The sequence below is a fragment of the Mobula birostris genome, chromosome 17, assembly GCF_030028105.1.
Source record: "Mobula birostris isolate sMobBir1 chromosome 17, sMobBir1.hap1, whole genome shotgun sequence".
NCBI classification, from domain to species: domain Eukaryota; kingdom Metazoa; phylum Chordata; class Chondrichthyes; order Myliobatiformes; family Myliobatidae; genus Mobula; species Mobula birostris.
Window position 1 is genome coordinate 36,209,861 of NC_092386.1, and position 27,052 is coordinate 36,236,912.

Here is a 27,052-nt window from a genome sequence, read left to right on the forward strand (position 1 = left end):
TATAAAATAGGTAAAATATACAAAAAAAAAGTGGGTTTCTACTCTCATTCCCATTTCACCAGTTTAATTCTTGCATTTCCTGTGAATTGGCCCAAGGTATTATGATATGACTTGTCAAGATGCATGGAAATAAACTGGAGATTGAAAGCAAAATGTATTGGTTTGTGGCACAGTTGGTGGTTTAGTTATAAACGTTGCTCAAATTCATGGTCACTTTTTTCATCTTAAATTTTCTCTTACTTGGAAATCACTAAATGGAAAATTTGCCATGTGAGAATATAAGCAGGAAATAATTTAGATTAAAACTTTAAAAATGCATCAAAGGTATTCCTTGATAGAGGGGGCAGCGGAATGTGTTTTTATTAATATAGCTTAAAGATTTTGGTTCACAAAAAGCATCTACGGCTTTTGATTAATTTTATGCAAAAAAAAAGTCTTAAATAACTTCTTAAGAAACTATACTGGATCATTCACAAGTTAAATCAGTGTATCTTTTTAAACTTAATATTTAAAAGCTTCACAAAGTTGTCATTGCATGTAAATGAAAAGTTAAATAGTGAGCACCTCCTTAACAATCCACAAGTGCATGCCATTGATGAAAAATTACATTGCTATTTCTTTTGATTTTGAATATGAGCTGTTACACAGACAAGGCAAAATTAGAATAGAATGGATTTTTAAATTCCATGCAAAAGCTCACAAAAACTCAATTTTTCACATTTGTAAGTCATGCTTAAATTATTGCGAACTCTAATAAATAAATGGAATTTTTTGTACTTGCAATAAATATGTCATTGCAAATTAAAGGAATTGTACAGATATTTTAAAGGTTTTATTCTTTAATGACCTCCCTCCAGCAACCAGTTAAGATATTTGAACAATGCAAACCATGTTTTGAATTTGATTCATATTAGGGGTAAAACATTTTATCTCACTTCCAAAATCCCTATCCTATGGACTAAGAAAAATAAAACAAAAATGTGTATTCTTTTAAAACTTTTAGATACTGCATATGGATGAATCTCAATGACACAATCATTTATTTCTTTACATTCTACTTTCGTGGAATCTAAAATAAGTATTCATATTTATTTTCAATGTAACACAGGTTGATTTTATTGTAAGTTGCACTATGTGTAAAATAACATTAAAATTCTGATATAACTCAATGAAATGTTGAAACAAATCTCTGCCTTATTATCAGCTGGACATAAAAGATGGCATTGCTCCATTTTGAAGGTAACATTTGCAAATATATTCTTAATCAATATCCTTTAAGTAATATGGTCATTATCGCTTTGCAGTTTGTGAGAGCTTGTATGCAGATAGTTTGCTGTATCTCACATTACAGCAGTAACTGTAAAACTGCTTCATTAACTTCAAACTAATTTCTGATGCTCTAAGGTTATAAGTTATACATAAGTCCAAGTTCTGTTTCAGTTTGAACGGTTCTCCAATGTGCCAGCTAAATGATTTCTTTGTACTGTAGATGTTAAAGTTGGGGATATAACCTTACATTTAATATATTCAAATTAGAGAATTCATGTTTTACCTGTGAAAATATATACTTATTTTATAATAAAGGGAACTTATCAATACAGTTCAATAATTTCTAACAACAATGGTTTGTAGAATAGCTCAATTTTCACATGGCAATTTTCATGACCTGGTTAGATTGCCGTATCTGAATTTATACAAACTTGGAGCCATGCCTGTCTTCAAAGTCCATTATCTGCTCATAAGTTATTTCCGATTTTTAAAACAAAATATTTCCTAGCCTTCCGTGTGTTTAATATTCTATATAGTTTCTCTCTCTGAACAATAAGTGTAATTTCTAATGTTTGTTTTCATATTTTCGTGCATTTCTTACATTATCATGTTGCATCATCACGCAGGTGCATCAAAACACCTGGCATTCCAACTATTCAATTCAAGTCCACAGACTGCTTCACTCCTCGCGCCAAGAACCGTGCAGCCGTGAAATTATTTTCCTGCCTGACAAAGTGATATGTAAAGTAAACTTATAATTTGAAAGGACGCGACATTTCCTGGACTCGCGGAGCCTCAGTTGGAGGTACTTGATCATTTACTTTGAAAATCTGGTAAAAGGTCTGAGAACTGTCTTTACCAACTATAATAATGGGGCTTAAAATCTATGTGTGTGCATGTGTCTGTGTAAAATAAATAAGACAATTAGAATGCATTTAATATAAGGGTGATCATGATCAATCGATATTTTACTATTGTGAGGACCAGTCTGGTAAAATATTTCTCTTCGAAGTGAGGGTTATTTTACATTTTGTGTTATTTATTTACTGTATTTTCCCTTGACAATGATTGGTCGCTGTTGGTCAGTGGGAGGAGCTGGAAGAGACAGAATAATCTTGCTGCTATAAGAAGCTCCCCCACTCTCTCCCGGTGAAATTCACATACGGATGAACGGTGTAGATGTCATGTGAAAGGCCACAAGCTCCATTCAGATTCGGAGCGCTAACGAACAGTAATAACAGACCGAGGGGGGAGAATGAGCAATGGTGGGAGAACAAGCTACTGACAGTCTTTCTATCGCCTTCTAGCCGCCGCTTCTCTTCTCGCGGAGCGTTTGGTTTTGATATAAATTCATGATCGTTTTGCATTTGAAGTCGCCACCATGCGAGGTAAGAGATCGTCTGGGAGCAGCTGGACAAATTCTGTGAGAGCTGAGAGGTGGAGCGACCACGCGTACAATGTAACCTGAGTGTAAACCCGCGTGAATCTAGATTTAAAGGGTGTCTGCATGGATGGTGTCATCAAACTTTTTTTTATTTCCCGGTTTCTGTGTGCAGCGCTCAGCGCTCTAAATAATGCTGTGCGTTTTATGTAACATCAAACTTTGATGATCGCTGATAATATGCTCCATTGCATCTGAGATGTGACGAGTCCAGGAGGCGGGAGTTGGGCAAGCTGTCACATCAGTTTTGTTTACTACAGTAGGCTACTTTTGAACGTATCTGTGGCTGGGCTTCCAGAGATGGTTGCAGTGCTTGGCATTCTTCTCCCATTACAGTGCAGATCTGCCTGTATTCCCTTTCACTCCGAGCAGATAACTTCTAATTTCAGCGTAGAAAATTGTTCTAAATAATTGCGAAATGATGAAGGAAAATACTTTTTAAAGTGAAGTTGCCTTATGCCAGCAAAAATCGGCGCTTTGGGACCAAATGCGAATAATATACGATCAGAATTGTGTAAAATTAAAGTGGGAAGTGAACAGATAGAGGAATCGCTTGGTTGGTATATGTCGGCGTGGCTTGTTCTATGTTGACAGGACAGTTGTTGAACTTTTCCTTTATAAATATATCCGATGTTCTCGCCGTTTCCCCGCTGGATTGTGTCACCGCCGCGTGTTTCGACATGCGGTCAGTGTGGAGGATGGTCTCGGGGCCTGTGTTAGTACTGGGACTGAGGACGGAGTCGTTCAGTCGGTGTCATGTGTTCCACTGACCTGCTTCTATCTGTCAAGATGTTGTTATGTTCCCCCACCATCACCACCCCGCCAATGAACCCAAAAAAAACAACCCGATCTTTTCACACATCACACACGCACATATACTCTCTCTCTCTCTCTCTCTCTCACACACACACACACTCTCACACACACATACACATACACTCTCTCTCTCTCTCACACACACACACACACACACTCTCATACACACATATATACTCTCTCTCTCACACACACACACACACAAACTCTCATACACACATATATACTATCTCTCTCTCACACACACACACACACAAACTCTCATACACACATATATACTATCTCTCTCTCACACACACACACATACACACACGCAAACTCTCATACATACATATACACACACAAACTCACACATACACACAAACTCTCATACACACATATATACTATCTCGCTCTCTCACACACACACACATACACATATACACACGCAAACTCATACACACATATATATACTATCTCTCTCTCTCACACACACACACACACACACACATACACATATACACACGCAAACTCTCATACATATACACACATATATATACTATCTCACACACACACACACTCTTACACACACATATACACACATACACACAGAGTACTCGAGTTTGCTCCCGGCAGTCTTGTGTGTAACATCATGTGGATCGGATCAGAGGCTTTTTCGTCTCAGTGTATTAGCAAAGTCTAAACTAACAAGGGCGTCTCGTGTTTACGAGAGTTTATAATAAACAGCACAAGAGCATTTTACCATGCTGGTCCTGTGGTCTTACCCGGTGTGAGAGATACAAGTATCTCTAGTGCTCGTTGTTAAAATAAAGTGCATCGGGGTACAGTATGCTTGTCAAAGTACGAGGTTTGTAAAGAAGGGGAATAGTTAGCCACCATATCTCAAGAGCTTGTGGTCAACTGTTTCAGATGAGAACCCAAAGTACGAATCTCCATCTATTTGTAATCTATAGTTTTTATTCAATAAAGTAAAAATAACAACTTCTAGTCTCTTTGGCAAGATATATCCGTTCGCCACTCACCATAGTTTGCCGCCCTTTCACTCTTTGTAAAGTTTATTATTTTGCAGTATTCTTATGTACCGTTTTATTAATTTGTTAAATCTTACATATCACAATAGATGACTCACTTCTGTTCTAAATCGTGTAAGGTTGTGCTCATCATTTGATTTTCTGAAGTTCGTACGCTGCGCATCGTCCAGGTCATTATCGCGGGGCGCGCTGGAGCGGTCACGACCAATCAATCGATCTTTGCATCAATTTATATTAGAATACAAATCAAAATAGTTTGCTTTGTGATCATCAACTACAGATTTTGCGTAGGGGAAATGCATATGATTCCTGCTTAGTAAAATTTGTTTTCAATAACTGGGACCAAATAGATTGCTCCGACAATAACTTTGTAGCAAATTCGGCAAACCAAGAGAAGTTGATATGTGTGTCTTTTGCCTTTAGTTATTTAGGTTTATTTGATAAAAAGAATCCAAAGAGAAAGTCATTGTTTGGAAATTTGCTTACCTGTGTGACTCTAAAACGGCAACAGACGGAACTTCGCAATGATGTTTTTATAAATGAATTGAATCCACAGTTATGTGAAGCGCTTTTACAATCATTATTCCGTTCCCAATGTCGATGGTCATGAGTGAATGGGGAGGGTGGTACGTGGGGGGGCGGGGGGAGGAAGAATGGAAGAATTGAACAAAACAGATTATATCCATGCTTAACCAAAAGAGCAAGCAACAATAGAATTTGATCCCATTTGACAGTATTATTCACTTTTCTTAAACTGTTCCAATAATTAGCTGGGAATGTGGAGTAGAAGCCAAGCGTGCTTTAGTAAAGAAATGAAAATAATCTGAAACAATTGAATGGCAGTGAGGGCATTGAGGGTATTGCTGTAGGAAGAGATGGGATGCTTGTTGGGATATGACCAGTAAAATCAACTTGCCAGAATGTGAGTTAATAGTTTGATTACATCCAATTCTCTCTACCTGAGTCTTGGCTCTTGTTAGTAACACTAATAGTTGAATGGTATTTAGAGTCATTATTCTCCTTTTCTTCGTAACTGTGGATTATAATATGACAAACCATTATAATGGTGGCAGTTTATTGGGACAAAAGTGAAAGCTTCATTATAGGAAGGCTCTTTTGGCTTAAAAATACTCAAATTGGTGAAGATGGTTGTGATCCAGCTGATTTACTAGATGTGGGAAGTCCATAATAAGAAATGAAAGTGGAGGAAAGGTCAACATCTGGTACAAAAAAAAAGAAATATCAGATCCCAATTATAATCTGTTGAAAGAAGGTCGTGAACCCAATAACACAGAACTGAGAGAGACAGTTTTGGTAATGAAAAGAAAAGGAACCATACTTCCTGGATATAGAAAACGAGGGGAAGGTATTCACATCACTAATGGAAAGTCAGAAAAGAATGACCTCAAAAAGAGGCAAAATTGAGAAGGCAATAACCCTGTGGTAGATGGGTTAGGAGTTCACTAATAGACTTGCAGGATAGAGTTCAATAGAAGGTATTATGGGTAATCTACTGTCATTTCTTTTCCTACACTTGAACAGTGGCATAACGTTATGTAGGAGGAACATTCAATAATTACTGTGAGAAAGTAATCATTAACAAAGCTGAGTACTTTTCATTATTAGTCCATTTTTCCAGTTAAATGAATGCTATGAACTATTCTATTATTTAGAAGTAAGCTTGCTAAATAAGACAAACTCGATGTATTGCCAGGAAAATTTGGACCAAAAATATGCAATCAGGAGATAAACTAGTGAGAGCAAGATGTCATAAATCAAGTGTAAAAAGACTGCAAGTGCAGATTTTGTCAAAGCTATTGACATTCAGTATCAAAGCTAATCATATATTCTCAAATATATTTAGAAATGACTGAGAAAATTGCTTCAATCCCAGCAATGTTTGCTTATTAAACCCAGATTAGCATGCCTGGCAGAAAACAATGTGAGGCTGAATGTGTGCCGTGTAGCATGAATCTAGGAAGCTATGTGCAAATGTGATTTTTTTCCCCCAAACTTCTGTGACTAATGATGCTGCACTGAAGTTAAGGTAATTGCAGCACGCGAGCTACATCTTTTTCTCCTTCTGATGGTGCAGAAAAAAAACTGGATCCTAGATGGAAAACAAACAAATAAAGCACAAGTATTAAATGCATGGTTAAACCAAATAGGTTTGACATGTAAACAGAACATCAGTTTCATGAAGTGAAATAATGGACAGCATTACGCAGCCCATTTCCTGCATATCTTGCCATTTTTCACATTTTTTTGTCTCTCCTCCATGGGCTTGGACCACAATAAACAATATTCTTTGGCAGCCATGCATCCACTCTATGTAAGTTTCTGTTGATTCCCTTCTGCTGCTTCAACATCGGAGACAATTATTTGGATGATCTTTGGAATTTCATCCTTAAATAGCTTCCCCATTTTATTTCTTGAACTGCCTTCAAGGTGATCTAAAATCACTTTTCTATGAGTGTACTTCCTGCTAAATTATTGCTTTAACTTCCTGTTAATTACTCATCTCTTTCATCTTTGAAGTATCTCCTGTTTTATAAGGAGCAATTGTACGGTGTTCTGTATTTTTTCCCCTGTCCAGAGAATCCTGTGGCCTTTTTATGATTTAGTCATTAGGGAAGCCTGCAAGTGCTGCTGATTTTCTCTTGAATAAAAGATGACGAATTAAAATTATATTTGTATGTAAAATATGGCAGAATGAGAAACCTTACTTCTCATTCTCTCATTCTTCCTGTAATTAAATAGCATCTGCACCAGTTAAAACCAGATTATCGAAGGGATTTTTTTTAACATTTTAATCACATGGCAGCTTCATGAGGTTTTATTGAGGCCCTCATCCTTTAACGTTTCATGGCGTGGTTAAACTCAAGCCTGTTTTTTTTTTCTTGATGGTGCGTTTAGAATCTTTTAATGTGCTCTTCTCCCTTGATGTGAAAGTCAAGAATGATAACAGCAATTCATAAAAGCTGAAGCTTAAGTGTGAACTAAAGCTATATTCATTATCAAATAAATCAGATACATTATGGAGGTCTAACCATATCAGTGGGTTTGTCTCATAGTAATACAAATGTATTTATCAAATAGCACCTGTCTGTGTTGCTGTCTTGTGTTTTAATGGCTGGTTTATCAGTAACATAGATGCAGCTAACTGAAAACAGTACAAATCAGTCTTTGACTATAGAGTGGAACATGAACAGCCTAATAGATAAAATTGATATTTCCAGTAAAGGATTGGCAAAATGATCTCATGTGAATCTCAAGCACTACTATACTCCCTCTGTGTGTTCTGTGATTTGAGAATGTATATTGTTCTTAAATCCTAACCAATCTGCATGCACCACATGTTAAAATAATGTTATTTAAGGCACTTCAAAGAATTGCCTCTGAAAGCATTTTTGCCATTTACTTTTTGGTCTAATTGACTAGGAGAAGGAACAGTTAACCATCTGGGGCTGATATCTAATAGTTGGCTTGATCCAGTTGGCTCAGAAAACATTTGGAAGTTGTAAATTTGTTTGAAATAAAATTATAAAATACTCTGTGTATATACTGCATGAAAATTCAGAGGATCTGTGTTGTGAGTTAGTGTGTCTGTGTTGTGAGCTATAACAAACTGTTTAAATGAACAAAGAACCAGTAAATGTGAGGAGCCACTCAATTGCTTCAGGAAGTCTTTGAGACACTTCATTTATGCAAAATCTTTCTGTGGTATATGTTTTCCAGAGTTGTCACAGAATACTAATGCAATATAAGTAATATCTGCTTATGGACACTATTAATGAAAGTGGGACCTAGTCTATATGCTTGTGAAGCAATTTGCAAAACAAACATTCACTGGAATAATGACAACCAATAGCAGACTGCAGAATCTTCATTCTCTTGCAATTCCTGTTAGCTTTAGCCAGCATTCTGGAAGAACTTTCTTCCAGCTTTCAACGTCCACAACACGTGCTTGATTACCAGAAGAAAAGGATTCTTGATCCAAATCCTGATGGCTGCAAAGCTGCTAAGTTCAGTGGTGTTGCTGACTGAAGTGCCAATGTGTAGCGCCACAGAGTGGACCAGTGTGAATTTACACTGCTGATCAACTGTCCCTCAGAGTCCTCTCTTGAGTGAGACTGACACTGAGCAGGGTCAATATGCCCTTGCAGAGAAAGAGAATTAAAGGGGATGCCCTTGCTGAATTGCTGTCAATGTAACAGCAAAGGTAAGGACCTGGGGCTGGTCATCTGCTTGGCCTCTCATGGCACTTCTCCAGAGATTGTTGAAGGAGTTCTGTAGGATGACAAAAGTGATTTATATCACCACTAAAAATAGAATCCTTCATTTTCAATATATCCATTTAGTGAGGGGCAGAAATCCCAAACAATGCTTAAGGATGATTTGCCTAATGGGAAAATGCATATTTTTCCCAGTCTTTGCCAAATAGCCAACTATTCTGTCAACTGAGTAGGCTTGTGTTAACACTGTAAATATTGACATCCCTTTAAGGGTGCAACCTCATAAATTATTTGTGCACTGGTCAGAATGTGAGATAATCTTTACAGCATAGTCTGCTCTAGGGATATTCCCTGTTTCTGTACTGAATTGGTGATGTCTGCATGGCAGTGAGTTTCAGAAAGACTGCAGGCAATTCAATTAAGTATTGATTGTCTTGGAACTTAATTGTCTTCTTTATAAATATTCATTATGGTCTCTGGAGCACCTATATTTTAATCCATTGTTACCCTAGTTAACAGAAATTGTAAAACCCTTGCTATGTTACTTATATTTGTTAAACAGGTAAAATGGTGAACGTTAGTGGCAATTGTAGACATCATTTTAGAAATAGTTACTAAAATGTCTTGACATAAAAAGAAAGGCTTGACACATTTTAAATGCAAATAATAAGTAATGCAATTTAATATTTCTTTCCTGATTTAAATTTTAAGCTGTATTTTTTGTTTGTCCTCTGACAGACATGTGCCTATGGCTGACTTTCACACCGTGGACTGAAACTGCTCAGGGAACTCCACTTTTCTAACTTGGCTGATAAAGGGGTACACAAGCAGACTGCTGCTTGTCCTTACCTCTCCCTCATATATAACAAAAAACACCTTGCCTTGACCTCCATACTTAGCCTGAATTAAAAACTATGATTCAATGCTCATACTGTAGCAAGCAGTTCTTCATTTCATATATTATTTCATGTTTTTTTTGTGTGTGCCAACTGCAGTCACCTTTATCTTTGCAAGAAAGTATTGGACTTGAAAAGCATTTTGTTCAAACTGGTTATTCCTCAGTATAAAGTTGGTAATAATTTTTGGGTTATTCTATGTTCTGTAAATAAAGATAAACATAATGATTATGAAGTTTGACACTTTTACATATTGTTAATTGAACCTATATGAATCTGGCTTTATTAACCTTGCCCATAAACTGATTTAATGTCAGACGTACAGCAGTATGACGTTTCCAGTTCAAAGAATGGAATTTCAAAAGAAAGGAAGAGTTGAAGGAAAGGTTTAGGCTGTGAACCCTCGTCCGATAATGCTGTATTCCCTATGCTGACCTAACCTTAAGTCTCTCAATGAAGGATTGAATCTACATAAATATTCGATGAGTTGGACTGATTTAACTTGATATAGCTCTCAGTCTTGAATTTCACAACTATATGTGATACAAGTTAGGTAATGGTAATATCCTAGAGATGCACAAAACTGTGATTGGGAAAGCAAAGAAAAAAAAAATTATTCAGGTTTTCCGCTCTAGGGGTATCCCTAGCAGTCAAAGATGAGTTTGCTGGGCATTATTATGAGACATTTGGGAGATAAAAGTAGGTTGCATTAAAGAGTGGACTTCCTTCATCCCATTTATTAACAACACTGGAATTGCGCTGAGAGATTATGCTTTGGAGGCTGATCGACATGTGTGTGTGTATTGAATTAATACAGGAAGGGAATTCATAACATTTCTGGTAGAGGATTGGTAAGCAGTTTTCTGTTGCAAAAACCATGCAATCCATAGCATACAGTAGGGTGGTGAATCCAGAGCCTCGTGTACAGTATATGCTCAGGCATAATGTGTTTGGTAGGCCAAAGCTTCATAAGGAGCCAACGCAAGAAAAGCTGCTGACGCTGGAAATCCAAAGCAACACACACAAAATGCTGGAGGAACTCAGCAGGCCAATTTTGCTTTCCTGATCTGTTGCATTAATATGCGTGCTTAAAGCTAACTGGCAGACTTTGCTCTCCGGTAGCTTGGGTGGGGGTGAGGTTATGTGAATAGGCATCACAAATTGTGATAGCTACAGAAAGTAGTTAATTGGGCTCATACTTCCTCTGCTATGTTACTTCTTTTGTTTTGCAGCTACATGGTTTATATGGTTACTCTTGTAACCATCCCAAAGAGTAGTCCTCGAGCGTCAATCAGCCTGGAGTGATGGAACCTGAGCCTACACTCTAGACCATCCTGATAACATTTGGACCACTCACTATTGTAAAACCCATTGAACTGCTTTTAAATGGTACCATTTAAACCAGTTTCATAGGATTTAAATTAATGCAAACATATTTTAAAACTCCTTTATTTACTTAAAACACAACATTAAAATCAAAAGAAAATCAAATTGGACCTCTACTTGCAATTAATTTTTGAATGGAAGTTGGTGAACCCATTGAAGTAAGTGGTAACATTCTGTAAATGCCACCTGTGGCTGGCATAAAGATTGAGGGTGGGTTGGGAGGTGTAATGCAGATATAAAGTGTGTCTGGCTCCTTGACCCAGTACAAATCTGCCAGTGGTCTACTGTACAGCAGGTGGGAGGTCAGTGAGAACTCCAGTACATTCTGGACTTTGCCTTTGCAAAACCCAGACACAGAAATCAAATGCATGCTTGCTCCTGCAATGCTGTTAACTGGGCTTTCACAATGAAACCATTGACTGAAGTTCAGTACAGTCCAAGCCACTCTGTCCTCAAGTAAAGGCATTCATAACAAGGTTAGTGACGGTGAGGATAACTTGCGAACCATGCTGGAGAAATGAAGTGTAATCTTCATTGCTGGTCTCCTTGACACTAACTCTGCTTGTGGCTATCCAGAAGTGTTCTTTTCATTCCTCAGTTAAGGCAGTCAAAGCCCAGAATACTTGCAAGCCGCAACTTCTCATTCGAAGATCCTGAGTGCATTGGTGAAATTAACGAACTGGTACATTGGTATATGGATAATGTTGACAATTTAAACCATTTGTGCTGATTAGGTCAACCACTCTCTTAACTGTGCAGGATAATCAGCCCAAATTAGATTACTGATATCTCTGCAAGTGTGATATCAACATTATGGAAGCCAATGGTGTCTCAATGCTTCCACTAGCTTCTGTGTAATGTGCCATAAAATCAGAGACTGAACCACACACAAAATTCCTAAATGTATTTAAATATTTGTTCAGGTTAATTTCCTTTGAATAGTGATTGAAAATTTAGCACTACTCAGTAGAATTTCTAGGTTTATTTGTTACTTAGGGTTGTTGTGGCAGGAGGCCATGTTGCAGGGCCAGGAAGAATAGGTCAATTGACAGTCCTGATTTATTGAAGCTCGGTCAGTCTATTTAATTTAACAGTAGTGTCAGTGTGTCCCAGTGGCATGTAGATTACAACTATTATGCTGTAAAGCATTATTTCCTATAAAATACTGTTTTCTCTGTGCTTATTTCTTTACTCTTTAAGAAGGATTCCTACCCATGTCCTGAGAGCTGATAACATAAAGGTCACTAGCTTGGTAAATCAATATGTGGCCATTCAATCACTATCTCCTTCATAATAAGTTGTTATTATGAATGCACGTATTTCAGTGCCAATGCAAATACCGCCTAACCCCACATGTAGTGGGCTCCACTACTGTGCTCCAGATATATCAGAAGTTCTAAGTTGATTTTTTGTTAATCAATCAAATTTGTTTTTGTTTATATAAGATCATTTCCAATATATGCAACATCCAGTTGTAGCAGACAGATTATGACATCTTATGAGAATGTTATAAATTAATTTTACATTGCAACAACTAATTGTTGAAAGCTAGTGCAGGTGGTCACTGAAATGGCTGATAATTTCATTGAATGTATCGTATATAATCTTTGTGCATGTATAGCTATGGCAAAGTGGAAAAATACACTGCATTCAATTTATTTAAAAGATTACATTTCAAAAGTATATCTAAGAGTGTCTCAAGAGAAATATTTTTCCCATTGCAGCTAATGAGAAGGGAGAAGAAAAACAATGGAGTTAAAGAGTTAAAACATCTTTTTCTTTTAAAAGAAAGCGCTTTACAATTGAGGTGTAGCAGTACTTAGATTTTTCTTTGCCCTGTCGGTTTGCTTCACACTGTGGCACTTGTTTGCCTGCATCTCTCTGGCTTATTTTGGATGAGGAGTTTATTGCTTCTAATGAGGAACTGTACGTTTTGACAGTGAATTGAACTGAGCATTTGTTACTACAACTGCATTGCTCATCACTATGTTGGGTGTAAATAAACCTCAGAACATTGCTCTATAACGCTGTTGCGCCTGACGTTTAATTTTCAGTGCAAGTCCAAACATTAAGTTAATGAGTTATTTTGCATTTGCACTCGGAGGAAATCTAAGACATGCAGTAGTGCATCAGAAATGTGGCTACATACAGCTCATTTCCCAACTGTCTGTGTGGATAATGCCTTTGAGATGTTACTAACCAGACAAGGGACTGCACTGCAATCACTTATGGTTATAAAATTATGATCATTATGAGCTCCAAAACTTTTTGCAAGTTCCAAAATTTTTCCCTGTGTGTCAGCTAAACTGTGTTAGAATAATTCTTTGGACAAGATGGGAATGGACACGGTCTCCAGAACAGAATAAAGCTTTACTATTAAATGAAAAATATGGAAAATAGAAACAGACCAGATTCTAAACACTCAGTAATTCTGGCTGCATTTGGGAGAGGGAGAGGGAGAGGGGGAGGGGGAGAGACAGAGAGAGAGAGAAAGAGAGAATGAGAATGAATGAATTTCAAGCCAACGACCTTTCATTAGGACTGGAAAAAAAAGTTACAACAAATCAAGCTTAAGGATGCAAAGGGCTGTGGGAAGAGAGGAAAGAAATCCCGATGGGATAAGGCAAAAACATTACTGTGATAGAATAGGTAAGGAAACAAGTGCACCAGAACTGTAGATGGGGCATCTGTGCCATGGCTCCAGGTATCTGCATGCTGTTAGTTTGCACATTCTTTTTTGGGTAGGTTTGCCCCGCATGTATTGGTTTTCTCTCACATGGCAAAGATGTGCTGAACTTTAGGTTACTTGACCATTGTAAATTGCCCCTTGTGGAGTTGACTTGTGGGAAAACCATAGAGCTGTTCATGAGCAAGTGAGAGAAAATACAGTACTGTATGGCGTAGGGGAATTAAATATAGGGAAATTACCGTTCTGAGCCAGCATGGAATCAGTGGGCCAAATGGCCTCTTTTACTATTATGAGGAAATTTGAAACTAAAGATGGAAATTGTATTCTAGAATAGCAGGATCAATAAATTAAAAATTTGAAAATGAATCTGATGTGCCTAGCTGAAGGATGAGATGCCACGCCTTTTGCAAAGTGTAGAAAGGGAAGAAGTGACACTCAAGTGAAAATGAGACCAGGAACTGAATAGATAGGCAGCCTTAAATTCTGAACCACCCTTATAGGTTCACAGGGTTTTTCGACAGTGCTTGCCATTGCTGAACTGCAAGACTGGTATTCCTCATAAAGATGGTAAAATATAATTCATTGGGAATATGTCTGGATATAATAATCAAGCAATATTTCCAGCTAAACCATTAAAAAAAAGCCTAGCTCATCATTTGTGTGGTTGGTGGTGTAAAATGCCAGTGTTCAGACAAACAGGAACCAAAAAAACCAGACTGCATTAAAAGCTTACTCATTGCTTGTGCTATTCGTGTTACTTCAGTGCCTTTATCTTCATATAGGTGATTTTTTTACATTCTCCAGTTAAGAATAATCACTTAAATTGGAAACAAAAGTGTGCAGTTTATTTGAAACAGTATTTGTAAAGTGGATAATTTAATAAGCTGTTTGGGTAGCTATTTAAAAACAATCATATAATTGTGCTAAAGAATATAATATTCTTTCTCTTGCAGGCAGGCATTAACTATGATTTTAAAATTTGTTAGGTTTTTGACTTGGCAAATTAGAGAAGTTATTAATTTCAAAATATTATTTTCAGTTCAATTTTGTATATTACACCATTCACGATAACAATCAGATAAATATTTACATGGTGATCAAATTTTAAAATTTTAAATCTGAAGCCAATTATTCATTCTCAAAATTTCATATGCCAGAAAGAATAAAATACAGTTTATCTTTCAAGTTTGTTGGAAGATGTTTTCATACCTTTATGTGCTTTAACAACATCTTTCACTAATAGTGTATCCATCACAGCTTACAGTACATGGTTTCTCCTATATCCTTACTTTTCAAAAATTGTTAACATGTACAAGGGATGGGGCAGCAATGGCAGGAGTTCACTACAACATACGGTTACCATATATTTCCTGACATAACTAAATTACTGGAAGGTGAAAACAGTCTGCTAATGGGTTCAGTCATCTAGAAAGTCAATTAGATAGCCAGCTTATATATTTATGGGGTTCTGTCTGTCTGTTACAGTATTAATTGTGCAGCAAGAGCAAACAAATGCAAAGAAGCTGAAGAGAGGAAGCTCAAATATTTATCCAAAGAAATAATCTATACAGTATACTGCCTTTGAAGTTCACTTGATGACTTCTGTGTGTTTTGCACCTTTCAATACTATATAAGCACAACAAATAAACATAGCCAGTGCCCGCTGATGAGTTTGAGCAACTATTGCTGTAATGTTTGCTTGGAGTTTATAGTTGAATGGGAAATCTTCAGTTCCTTTCTAGCATGTTTGACCTGAAATGCTAATTCTGATTCCTTTTCCACAGAGGTTGCTTGACCTGCTGAGTGTTTCCAATATTTTCTGTTTTCGTTATATTAGAAGACTCAGGTCTCTTTCAAATAATGTATTACAACTGCTTTAATTGGTGGATGGGCTGCAGCTTGATTTTCCAATAATCCGTCGTCTTAATCTCTCACACCTATAAAGTGATCACTTATGTTGTCTGGCTTTGGAGCTTGTTCACGCAACGTTCCGACCTTGTTGCAATGACCTTTTTATAGATAATGCAATGAGTGTTCCAATGCATTACGTTTGGTAAAGAGTGAATCATATTGCATACATATTTGCTTTCATTATTTCACTATAAGTTTTTCTCTTGTAGCAAGCACAGCTACTTGCTAATGACAGCAGAAATGTGGGTAAGGAAGCACAGATGAAGCACAGGAAAATGCTGATAAAGCTGCACAGTACACATATAATATTTACTTACCACTGACAAAGGTGACCAAAGTCAGTATGCTTTCCATTTCTTTCTGTATTGGGCCACATAGATGCACCTGGAAGCCAACAGGTTAATTATTCAGGAGGCTTAACAATGTATCCACCTTCCCCACTGACTAACAGCAATAAAAAATAGCATTCAGGATAGAAAACTGCCAATTTTTCCCAGAATCTGTGAAATTATCCATTTGTCTCCTTGTTGCCATCCAAGTTCCTGTGCATGATATTGTGTCTATGATCCAAAGAGTTTTCTCCTTCCATATGTACATACCACACAGTACTTTTAAAACTCTTATGTTGGGCAATGTCTCTATCCCCAGAGCTCAAGTGATGCCTTCACTGAAAAATAATTGTCTTCTGCCTGTTTTGTTGGAAAATAAATTAGGAATGATATGAGAAAGGAACTACCACTGTAGCCCCCACCATGCTGCATTTGTACACAGGTGCAACAGAGTTCATGCTGCAAGCTGAATTAATATGAAATGTAACTTTTGTATCTGGAAGCAGCACACGTCTGGATCAATCAGTCAGCATCATGCTACAAACCACCTCCGCACACCCATCAGCGATGCCAAACGTCCCGACTTAATTCTGGAAAGGGCATCGTTCTACAATTCACTGTTCAATATGAACAAGGTCATAACAAAATAAAAGAGCAAAAAATACCATTTTTGTCCCATTTTTACAGCAATATTATCTTGAATTAATGGCCATTAATATCTATCATTTAATGCAGAGATGCCTTTTAAATTGAGGTAGAAATTAATTAAGATAACATCATTGAGACCCCAAATTCAGATGTGGAATTTTTAAACCGTGTGACCAAGGAAAACACAATTAAACACCAAGCGGTTTGCTTCTTTTTTGCTGCCATTTTGTTGAAAGGAAAAGATTGATTCCCATGGCAGGATTTTATTTGATAAGAAAGTAAACTTATAATGCAAGCCAGCAACATTAGATAAGATTGATTTATGCTCTGCTCCACATCTAATGGCCTGGCTTTAAAAGGGAGAAATGCTTCTACATTGATTTGTGCTAAAGGGGAGACATGCGGGCAGACCTCACCACCAAACTGTCAAAGTCATGGCCACGCTCAATGTAATCTCTTGGTCTCATTTAAATATAAATTAATTTAGTGTTTATACTGTAGTGGGCTACACATCAAATAATGATATGTCGGAGTACAGGAAGAAGATAGAGAGCTTAGTGCATGGTGTCATGGCAACCATCATTCCCTCAATATCAACAAAACAAAGGAGCCGGTCATGACTTCGGAAAGTGGAGTAGTGCACGTGCTCCTGTCTACATCAGTGGTGTTGAGGAAGAGGTTCCTAGATGTATACATCACATATAGCCTGTCCTATTCCAACCACGTTGATGACACAGCCTAGAAAGCTCATACCTAGATCTCGTACCTGAAACTCAGAGAGTATATTCTGAAGGGTAGTTGTAGCTGTATCACTCTTTGTAAAAACATCAAGTGCGGCGCTTAAAGCATAGGGTTTAAATGCTGAGACTCTTTGCTCAGGAATGTGATCAAAGCATATTCATGCAGACAGAGCACAGTTCAGTAAGGTGACTGGGGCACAGTGGATAGTGATGACGATAAAAGCTGACACTGCAAATAGCACCCACATCATCAAAGTGCCAAAATGCTGGTAACATACAGGTTGCTGAAATCCTCCAGTGATGCTCACCGCTAGGTGAGCTGGAGGATGTTGGCTTCACAACACACCTTTAACCAGGGATGCTGAGAGTGATGTTTTTGCTTGCTATATCTGTGCCTGTATGTGCCTGAATAGAACATACAGCATGGCATTCAACTGACCACAAGATAATATTAAATTGTTAGAGAGTAATAAATTCTGGTGAAACAGATACTTGCTTTTCTGAATTATTCTGGGGAGCATCAAACACTGGCATTCTTCCTATGCCCTTTGTTTCTTTACCATCAGCCTGGTGCAGTGCCAACACTATCAACTCTGGGTCTGGATGTTGTAGCTCAGGCTGTAATCTGTGAGAGGAGAGGGGAGGATCATGTAAGGACTTTGAGGAGGGTGATTTTATTGTTGGAGGTGAACAGAGTACAGCGGAAGATCAGCCATTTACTGCAGCCTCTATTCAACTTACGTGGAAAGAAGTTGAATAGAGGCTGCAGTAATAAATAGTTTTCTATCTATATCTTTTGCTGTAAGTTATTCATCCCCTCAGCCCCTTAGCATTAAGACATGAATTGAGGTAAGATATGTATACTACTTTCCTGCAACTGTGGTGGAAGAAAACAATTAAACACGGGAAAAGCAGTGTCAATAGTGACACATTAGCACAGGACGAGGTACTGCCGCAAATTCTCCAAACATGGGATTTTGCTTTGTGAGAATTGGGTGCATGTTTGCAACAGTATGAATTCCAAGAGTAACATATTAGTTAAGAAGCACTTTGAGCTATCCTGGTACATTAATAACAGTGGAAAAATAATCTTTGCTTCTTGGAAGGTTTCTACTAGTTTGAACAAGAACGACAATCCTTTATTCACTAGTACCAACTCAAAAGCATCATGTGTAAGTTCAGCCATGTGTGATGCCTAACGTCCTCCTTTGAATAGTGTTAGTGCCTAACCTTGGACATTTTACGGCTGGAGTGTCCGTTTAAGTAGTTACACAAGGTTTAAAGACAAGTATTAAAATTCCAGTCAGACGATTCTCTGTCCAAGATTTTTTAAAAATGTGAATTTCAGGTCAAAATAACATTTAAGATAGATTTATACCCAAGAAACATTTGGAAATTTCTTTGTTATCATTGGCTGGTATTCTGGCTTGACATTCTAGGACTCTATTTCACTATCATTTTGGCATTTTGCTTTCTGTCTGTTTTACTAGTTTTTGCTCACTGTAATTGCATTTATTCCTGTTTTTGAAATTCTCTTCCTAACTTGAACAGTTTCATTCATTAGCTATCATTACCTGACTGCATCCTTTGCCTTTTAGTCTGATTCAGTTTAGCTTTCTCTGATCTGAGGTTATGGTTAATTTTCCCGCTGCAAAGAAACAAAATCTAGCCACGATGTCAGCTCCTGCTCTTGGCACCTCAACTTAATACAAATGAAAACTAAAATGAGATAACCTATTCCCTACAGGATAGATCTGATCCAGCAATACAAGATTACGCAGAGGACTAACTCCCCACTAATCTTCTTTCCATCATTCCAATTATCAGTATCTGTGGTGACACAGAGAGCAGAAGCGATAACTCCATCTCCATTAAACACGGCAGAAGAACAAAACAGTCTTTATTCTCAATTCTGTTTGAAAACATGCAAAACTTAAAAAAAATCATTAGCCTTCTGTTGTTGTGATAACATATACCGACAGAAAAACAAGACACAATTACACATTTTTATGAACTAATTTAACATAAATGATAATGACTCTGGAGAAGATCACCACCTCCTAAAACAGATTTGAGAAAAAGACTGAGTGGGAAAAGTATGGATATGAATAAACAGGTTTCACATTTAGTTTTTTTTCTTCTTTATAATCTTTCTTTTATTCTTTGTTTTCTCTCAGTATGCTTCTCCTTATTCTTGCATTCTTTGTTTCATTTGAACACTGCGTTGTTTGTGCAATTTTTACAGCTGAGCAATTCCAAATTAACAATAAAAATTTTAAACCAACTATTTGAATAATTATCTAAGTATTTTGTTATGCGACTATCTGACTAGGATCTGTACTGATATCTGAACATAGGAACTCTTTAAGTTTTCTTTGACTCCGTGAGTCCTTCAGAACCATGATCTATTTATTATTGAAAGAAGGGGGAAGGATATGAATTATTGTAAGACTGTTGCTGATGTAAAGGAATATGTTCATTCAATTAAGGAAATAATTGGTAAATTAAAAACAATAATTTAGCCTCTTGTGTCTGCACCAGTCCCTTGGTAAAGATATCCAATGTAGATAAATATGCTCTTAATATAGCTATAACAACCCTTGGGATTATCTTCTACCTTGTCTGCCAGAACAACCTCGTGTCCTTTTACAGACCCTCGATTTCTCTCTTAAATGTATTTCTTAAACTCTTCAAGCAACTCGTTCGATCCTAACTGCCTATACCTGATATATGCTACGTTTTACTATTAAAGTTATTATTTTATTGGTTCTCATTGTGCTTTTTTAGGCAGTGCATTCTGAATTGCAAAAACATGTTGGTCTTAAAAAATGCTCTTCTTCCATCTGGTGCTTTTACTAATCACCCTTAATTGTGGGCTCTGGTGATTATTCCCACCCCCACCACTGGAAAGTTTCCCCCTTACTGATATTGAACATTAGCTTCGCCAAATAACTACCATTCTCATTGCCTGTCAACAGATCAGAACTGAACAGAAAATGACAAGTGAGACTTAATCAGTATTTTAACATTTCTCTTAAGATAGGAATCTCCAAGCATTTTATCTCCATAAGAAACAATCTAGATTTTATCTGTTTTAGAATGTGTTTAAATTGAAGCACATGAGTTAAACAGATGTGTTTTGGCTTTCCAGTGCTACTGCCAAAACATAACATCCTAGATACAAAGAGGATATGTCATTCTACCAATGATTTATTGGTGCTTTGACAACAATTCAATTCATTGGAAATCAGTAGGGACCATAGCAATCAGACACTTAAGCTGAAGGTGCAGTTATCTGAAAAGTAGCCTGAATATTGGGAATAGACCTAGGAAGTCCAGGATTAAAGACCTGTAGGAAGTATAAAGGAAGCCAAGAAGCAACAGAGTACTTCCTCTTTTTGTTTCTAAAGTACATGAGGTGGCAATATGAGTGTCCTGGTGATACTACAGTGGTTTAATTCAGATCTTTGTTATGCCTGGGTGGAGTTTGTGTGCTCTTGATGTAACTGAATAGGTTTGTCAGATCCTCTGGCGGCCTCTCACATTCCAAAAGGACGACTGGTTGGTTGCTTAATTGATTACCATATATTACCCCTGTTATTGATGATTGGTAGGAGAATCTGGGAGAGGTTGTTGGCATGGAGGAGAGAGTGGGTGAGAGGGAAATGAGTGATGGGATTATTCTCAGAGCTGTGTGCCCAATGGCCTCCTCTCTGTCATAACAGAGTATATGATACCTCATTTAAATGTATGAAGGGAAGTTCTGCCTTGGGCCTTATATCATGGTGGAGGAAAGAAGAATATTGAGTTTTAAGAGTGAATGTTGTCATTCGTGCTTAATGCTATATTTATACCAAAAGACAAATTGCACCATTGGATAAGTAGTTTTCATCATGTATGTTGCTCATCTTAGTGTGAAATAGAAATGCTTATGGTTTAAATAAAACATCAGCTCAATCGATCCAAAAACACCAATACTGTAGATGCTAGAATGTTAGAAGCATAAAATGTTGGAAATACTCATCAAGTTAGATATCATCTGTGAAGAGAGAAATTGAGTTAAATGTCAATGACTTTTCATCAGTACTCTGATTTCCAACATCTTATCTGATTTCACCTCCTAGTGTTAATGTAGTCTGCCTTTTAGAGGGACAGAAGAAAATAACTTTCAGAGTTTTAGGAATTGGTGTTGGAGATTATCAATAGCCCATAATGATTATTTACTACAGATTTAACATATGAGTTGCAGTTTTCAGTCTTGTAACCTTAAAATCTATATTATTATTATTATTTTTAAATAGGTGTCATAAAAACCTCTATTACAAAATTTTGGAAGTATCATAGAGCGTTTAACGTGAAAGGAATGAATCCTTATACATTGAAGCTGATTAAACTGATAAGCAAGTTCTGCATTTTATCAAATGAAGTTAGTTTGGAAGCAGAGTGCAAGCATTAAAGCTGTCTAGGAAGCCACTGTAACTTATTAAAATATATATTTAAAATCCCTCAATTTTGAGACTTTCTGAAGTCAGTCCAAAAGACACTCTTTCAATTGCAATTACATCCAGTTGTTGCTATTGCCACATTATTTCAATGAAGATTGTTTCAAATATTTCCACTAAAGCATTGTAACCTTTTTCTGCTTCTTTTCACCTCATTTCATGTTAGCCATTTCAAGGAAGAAAAGGTGCTTTTGTGCTGTTACCAAATGAATTCCAGCATGATTGACCTTTCCTTGCTCTCTTCCCTGCAGGGAAGCAACTTCCCTCCCTTTGCTCTTTTGGTCTCCTCTCATACCCCAGAACCCCTAACTACAATGGAACTGCCTGGCATCGAGATCACAGGGAATGTAAATTTCAGTGTTGTTTTCTATTTTGAATGTGGTGAATTTAGGGTTCAGTTGTGAAATGCATATCGAATGCATCTTTAACTGAAGGCACCATTATTTATACTATGTTTGTTCTAATTATGCTATAATTCTACATAGATGAGTGATCAGGGTTTAGAGTTTGATTTAAATTAGTACACCTAGTTACGAGTTCTTGCTTGCAATGAATCTTCCATATGAACATTTATTCAGAAAAATTTACTGGTAATGTAATTACTGCTGAAATTATCTCACTTGCTCTGAATTTAATTTCACTCCTCCTCCTATGCGCATTGCTTTCTCGGCCCGGACAATATACAGACTGTTTGCTCCTAACACATTGCGCCACTCAGAGTGCATGGTATTATATGAGGCAACCTAAAGCTTCTCCCCCTGAATCTTCTCCAGCTGAAATTGGAAGCTTGAAATAAAACCAGAAAATATTAGAAATACTCGCTGGGTCTGTCAGCACCTGTAGAGAAAGCCAACTCACTAGCAGCTCTCCATAGATGTTGCCCGGCCTGCTGAGTAATTGTAGCATCTTCTGATATTATTTCAGATTTTCAGCATTTGAAACTGAGACCTTGCTGTGTTAGAGCCATGGCTGCACAGAAGACAGCTTTTGAAGGCTCAAAGAAAAGTTGGAGACTGAAAATGTGCCATTGTTGGTGTATTAAAAAAATGGTAAGATGGTAACTGCATAGATGCAGATGCATGACCTAGTTTTTCATGGTGAAATATGTTTGAACACCATTGGACTGTGCCATTCAGTCAAACTAGCAGCCTCTTAATCAGAGTGCTTCTCCTATGTATCTATTTAAGGAAACTGTACAATGCACAAGGAATTAATCAATGTCTGAGCAACCTGCACCATCAAACAAATGCCTTTTACCTACTGCATGTTGTGGAGTGAGAATTTTTTGTAATATTTGAAAGCTTAATTTTGCAAATTTGGTAACAATATTTTTAAAAAGCTTTATGTACTCCATTGAGCACAGGGACAAAAGTCACATTGGCTATTCTCTAGGAGGACAGCTGAGCTGTTGGGAGCTTGGGACAGAGGTTAGATGCTTTTGAAACAAGATAAATGAACGCGAGACCATCATCAGTATCAGCACAGCAGGAAAAACAAAATGCGAGGATAGCCGTACATTAATAACAAAAAAAAATGTTTTAATCCAAATTTTACAAGGTCATAAGAACTTTTGAAATTTTATACAATCTAAATTCACGCAGCATAATCATTTTTCCCTATACATTTCATGAAACAAATTGTACTGAAAATACTGCTTCTGAGCATTCATGAGAAATACACTGAGGTAGCTAGCTGCCTGGTTGAAATTTATGAGGCTCTTGCATTCAGACTTTCGTTTAATATCTTTTGAAGGCTTATTTTAAAGCACTTGGATAGAATGAAAATCTGTGGCTACGTTAATGATTAGGATTTTGCACACAGCAAAACCAAACAGAAATTAAAAGCTAAAGTGAAAAGTTCCTATGGTCAAGAGTTATGGGGAGTGGTGGGAAGGTGAACTTCATTAATGTTGGATCAGCCATGAACTTATTCAATGGCTGATCAAGCTTGAGGACCTCCTGGTCCTGTTTCTTATTGACTTAACTTGTCATTGGTGGTGACGATTTGGGAAAGTATGTTAGACAGGAGACCATGAAAATTCTCTGCTTGAAACTAGAAAACTGCTTCCTGATGAGGAAACTGCTGATTTGTTATGTCAGTGGCTGCAACATGCTCCTGGTCATCCAGCTACATCAAGGAGGAGCTGCTGGAAAACTGAAACAGAGGAGGGAGTACTTGCTAAGCAAGAGACAATACAGAGTGCATGATGTCTGGTGACAGTTTGCGCAGTACTCCCCTAAACTTCAGTATGATGCAGAATGAAATTTAATGACTCTGAATGCTGAAAAAGTAAGTCAAGGTTCTGAGGCAGGAACACATCCACCATACTGTATGCAAATTGTTAGCAGCCATGCAAAACACACAAAATGCTGGAAGAACTCAGCAGTTCATGTAACATCTAAGGAGGGGAGTAATCAGTTGATGTTTCAAGCTGAGACCCTTCTTCAGGACTTGAAAGGAAGGTAGCAGAAGACAGACTAAGAATGTGAGGGAAGGGGAAGGAGTACAAGCTGGCAGATGACCTGTGAAGTCAGGTGAGGAGGGAGGTGGGTGGGGGGGGTGTTGGTGAAGTAAGAATCTGAGAGCGGATAGGGGAAGAGAAAAAGGGATGAAAAAGAAGGAATCTGATAGGAGTGTAGAATGGACAATGGGAAAAAAGGAAGGAGAAGCGGAACCAGAAGGTGGTAATGGGTAGGTGAGGAGAGGAGAAGGTGTAAGAATGGAAAATCGGAAAAGTGAGAAAGAGGAAAAATGGAGGAATTAGTGGAAGTTGGAGAAATCGATGTACATGCCATCAAGTTGGAGGCTATCCAGACGGAATACGGCGTATTACTCCTCCAACCTGAGTTTGACCTCATCATGATAGTAGAGGAGGTCATGGATGCACATGTCAGAATAGGAATGGGAATTAAAATTGAAATGGTAGCTCAAACAACAGGAATTCTGCAGATGCTGGAAATTCAAGCAACACACATCAAAGTTGCTGGTGAACGCAGCAGGCCAGGCACTTCCTTCAGTTAGTCCTGACGAAGGGTCTCGGCCTGAAACGTTGACTGCACCTCTTCCTTCAGTTAGTCCTGACGAAGGGTCTCGGCCTGAAACGTCGACTGCACCTCTTCCTACAGATGCTGCCTGAAATGGTAGCTAATGGGCGATCATACCTATTAGAATGGATCCGTCTCTTTCTTTCTAAGTATCAAGGTATCAGAGTACAAGAACTACCTCTTCAAACAATGCAACGTAGTATTAAAAGCCACTCTTTCAACCCCTTGAGTCTGACAAAAGGAACTTAATTTACTTCAAGTCTTCACAGATGTCTTCATCAAAATTTAAAGTAGAAAAACTCCGTGACAATGGTAATGACATTGATTTTTATCCCTAAATTCTTCTTTTTTAAATTAATTTTCCACATATGAGAGTTGCTGATAGGTCAGTATTTATTCCCCAGATCAAGTATTGTGCCTTGAGTACTTACATTCATCAACTGTTTCTTCAAATATACAGGACGTGACAGTTATTCTCAAGCTTGGAATCATCTTTCCTTAAGAAGTCAGACATTTAACAATGTTACCATCAATTGGGTCATCAAGCATTAGTTAAAAATAGTGGAAAGGTGGAATTAATATACAGAAGGGTAGGCTGTGATGGCAAGGCAAACAATGGATCTCATCGCTGTGAAATCCTGAGATCTTGCTGGCTTTAACTTCACTGGTTCTAATTGCTGGGCTGTGAAAAGTTCTTTCGTTCATATGATGGAGACAATAGATAAAGAAGTGATGTTCACAACCATTAAATGCTGTGTACTGTAGGCAGACTCTCCTGACCTGTATAACATACTGGAGACATTGACTTTCTAGAGAACTTCTGACCAGATCATCAGGATGTCAAAAAACCTGTTAGCTACCTTAAATTTGGTTAAAAAAAAAGGCCTCAAACATCATGAATACTACACTTGCATTGGACTTCTGGAACTTCATAGGGTCTGTAAGAACACCTGCACTTGTACCACTGCTAAGCTGTAAAGAGTGAAGAGGGATATTCAGAGAGTGATATATCTCCTTCCAGTGGTTTCAGATAAGTCCAGCCACCTTGCAGTAGGAAGTGAGCTGTCAATTTAGTTCCTCTGGGACACCAGCTGCACTAGACATTTTTCAGTCATATCAAAGTTGGAGAGCACCTTGAAGGAATGATAGATTAGACACTATACTGTGACCACCAAAGCATTGTAGAAAAGCAGAAATGAATTTGTTTGCAGAGTGTTGTTGCTTCAGGCGGAGATGGTTCATTTATAAATCTGTACATTCATTTGGCGCATTCATCTTTTTGGAATTGGATAATAGCAGGGTAGGAACACATTAGTTTAATGATCTTTGTGAAACATATTGTGAGGGTGTTAGCAGGAGAAAGAGAGAACTGGTAGGTATAAAATGACGATTTGGTGTGTTAACCTTTGTCTTCTGCAAGCACTGTGCTGTCGTTTATACTGTCTTTGCTGTGGCTAATGGCTGTTTACTTTCCTGTTCTGCTTCTGATAGGTCTTAAAAAGGCATTAGTGAGTTTTTCACAGTGAATTTGAGATGCTGGCTTTAATAACTTCTTTTCAACATATTTGATGTGTTAAAAGATGTGATAATTGAGTGGAAAGTCCAGACCAGAGCAGGTAACTAGACCTTTGTTTATCATCTCAATGCCGCGATGAAACCTCTGCCAATGCCACATTCTTTTGGTGCTGTAATGGAGGTGAAGTTTGGATTATATTTGGAATGCTGAGACGAATCTTGCTTTAATAACCTTTCATCTCAAATACAAAACTGATACAAGAAAGCAATATCACTTGTACTAAAGTCAAAGATAATAGTTACTCCTGTTCCATTTTCTTTTTTAGCTCTCACTCTGTCAAGTAGGCAGGTGGCTTGCCACCTGATTTTTCTGTAATGCTGCATTTCACCTATTCCAGAAAATCTGCTAGATGCGACCAAAATTAGCTTGGTGATAATTCTTTAAAATATATTCTTCTTTATGTGGAAATCTGAACGGTGCACGTTTTTCTGTCTTCCAGCAAGTCTGTGGTTGTAAAATGCTCAACGCTGATAGCCCATACAGTGTATTAAAGAGGGGATGCTGGAAACTGTGGTGGTAATTTTTGTTTATAAGTTCTA

The 27,052-nt window shown here is 37.5% G+C and overlaps 1 protein-coding gene across 1 annotated transcript in view; it reads left to right on the forward strand.

The window, feature by feature from the left end:
* The first annotated feature begins 2,409 nt into the window (after positions 1–2,409).
* rorb (RAR-related orphan receptor B) overlaps positions 2,410–27,052 on the forward strand; it is a 194,973-nt gene continuing 170,330 nt past the window's right edge. The window contains exon 1 of the mRNA XM_072281517.1: positions 2,410–2,657. Coding sequence (XP_072137618.1) covers positions 2,651–2,657 — 7 coding nt within the window. The 5' untranslated portion in view covers positions 2,410–2,650. The remainder of the gene's footprint in view (positions 2,658–27,052) is intronic.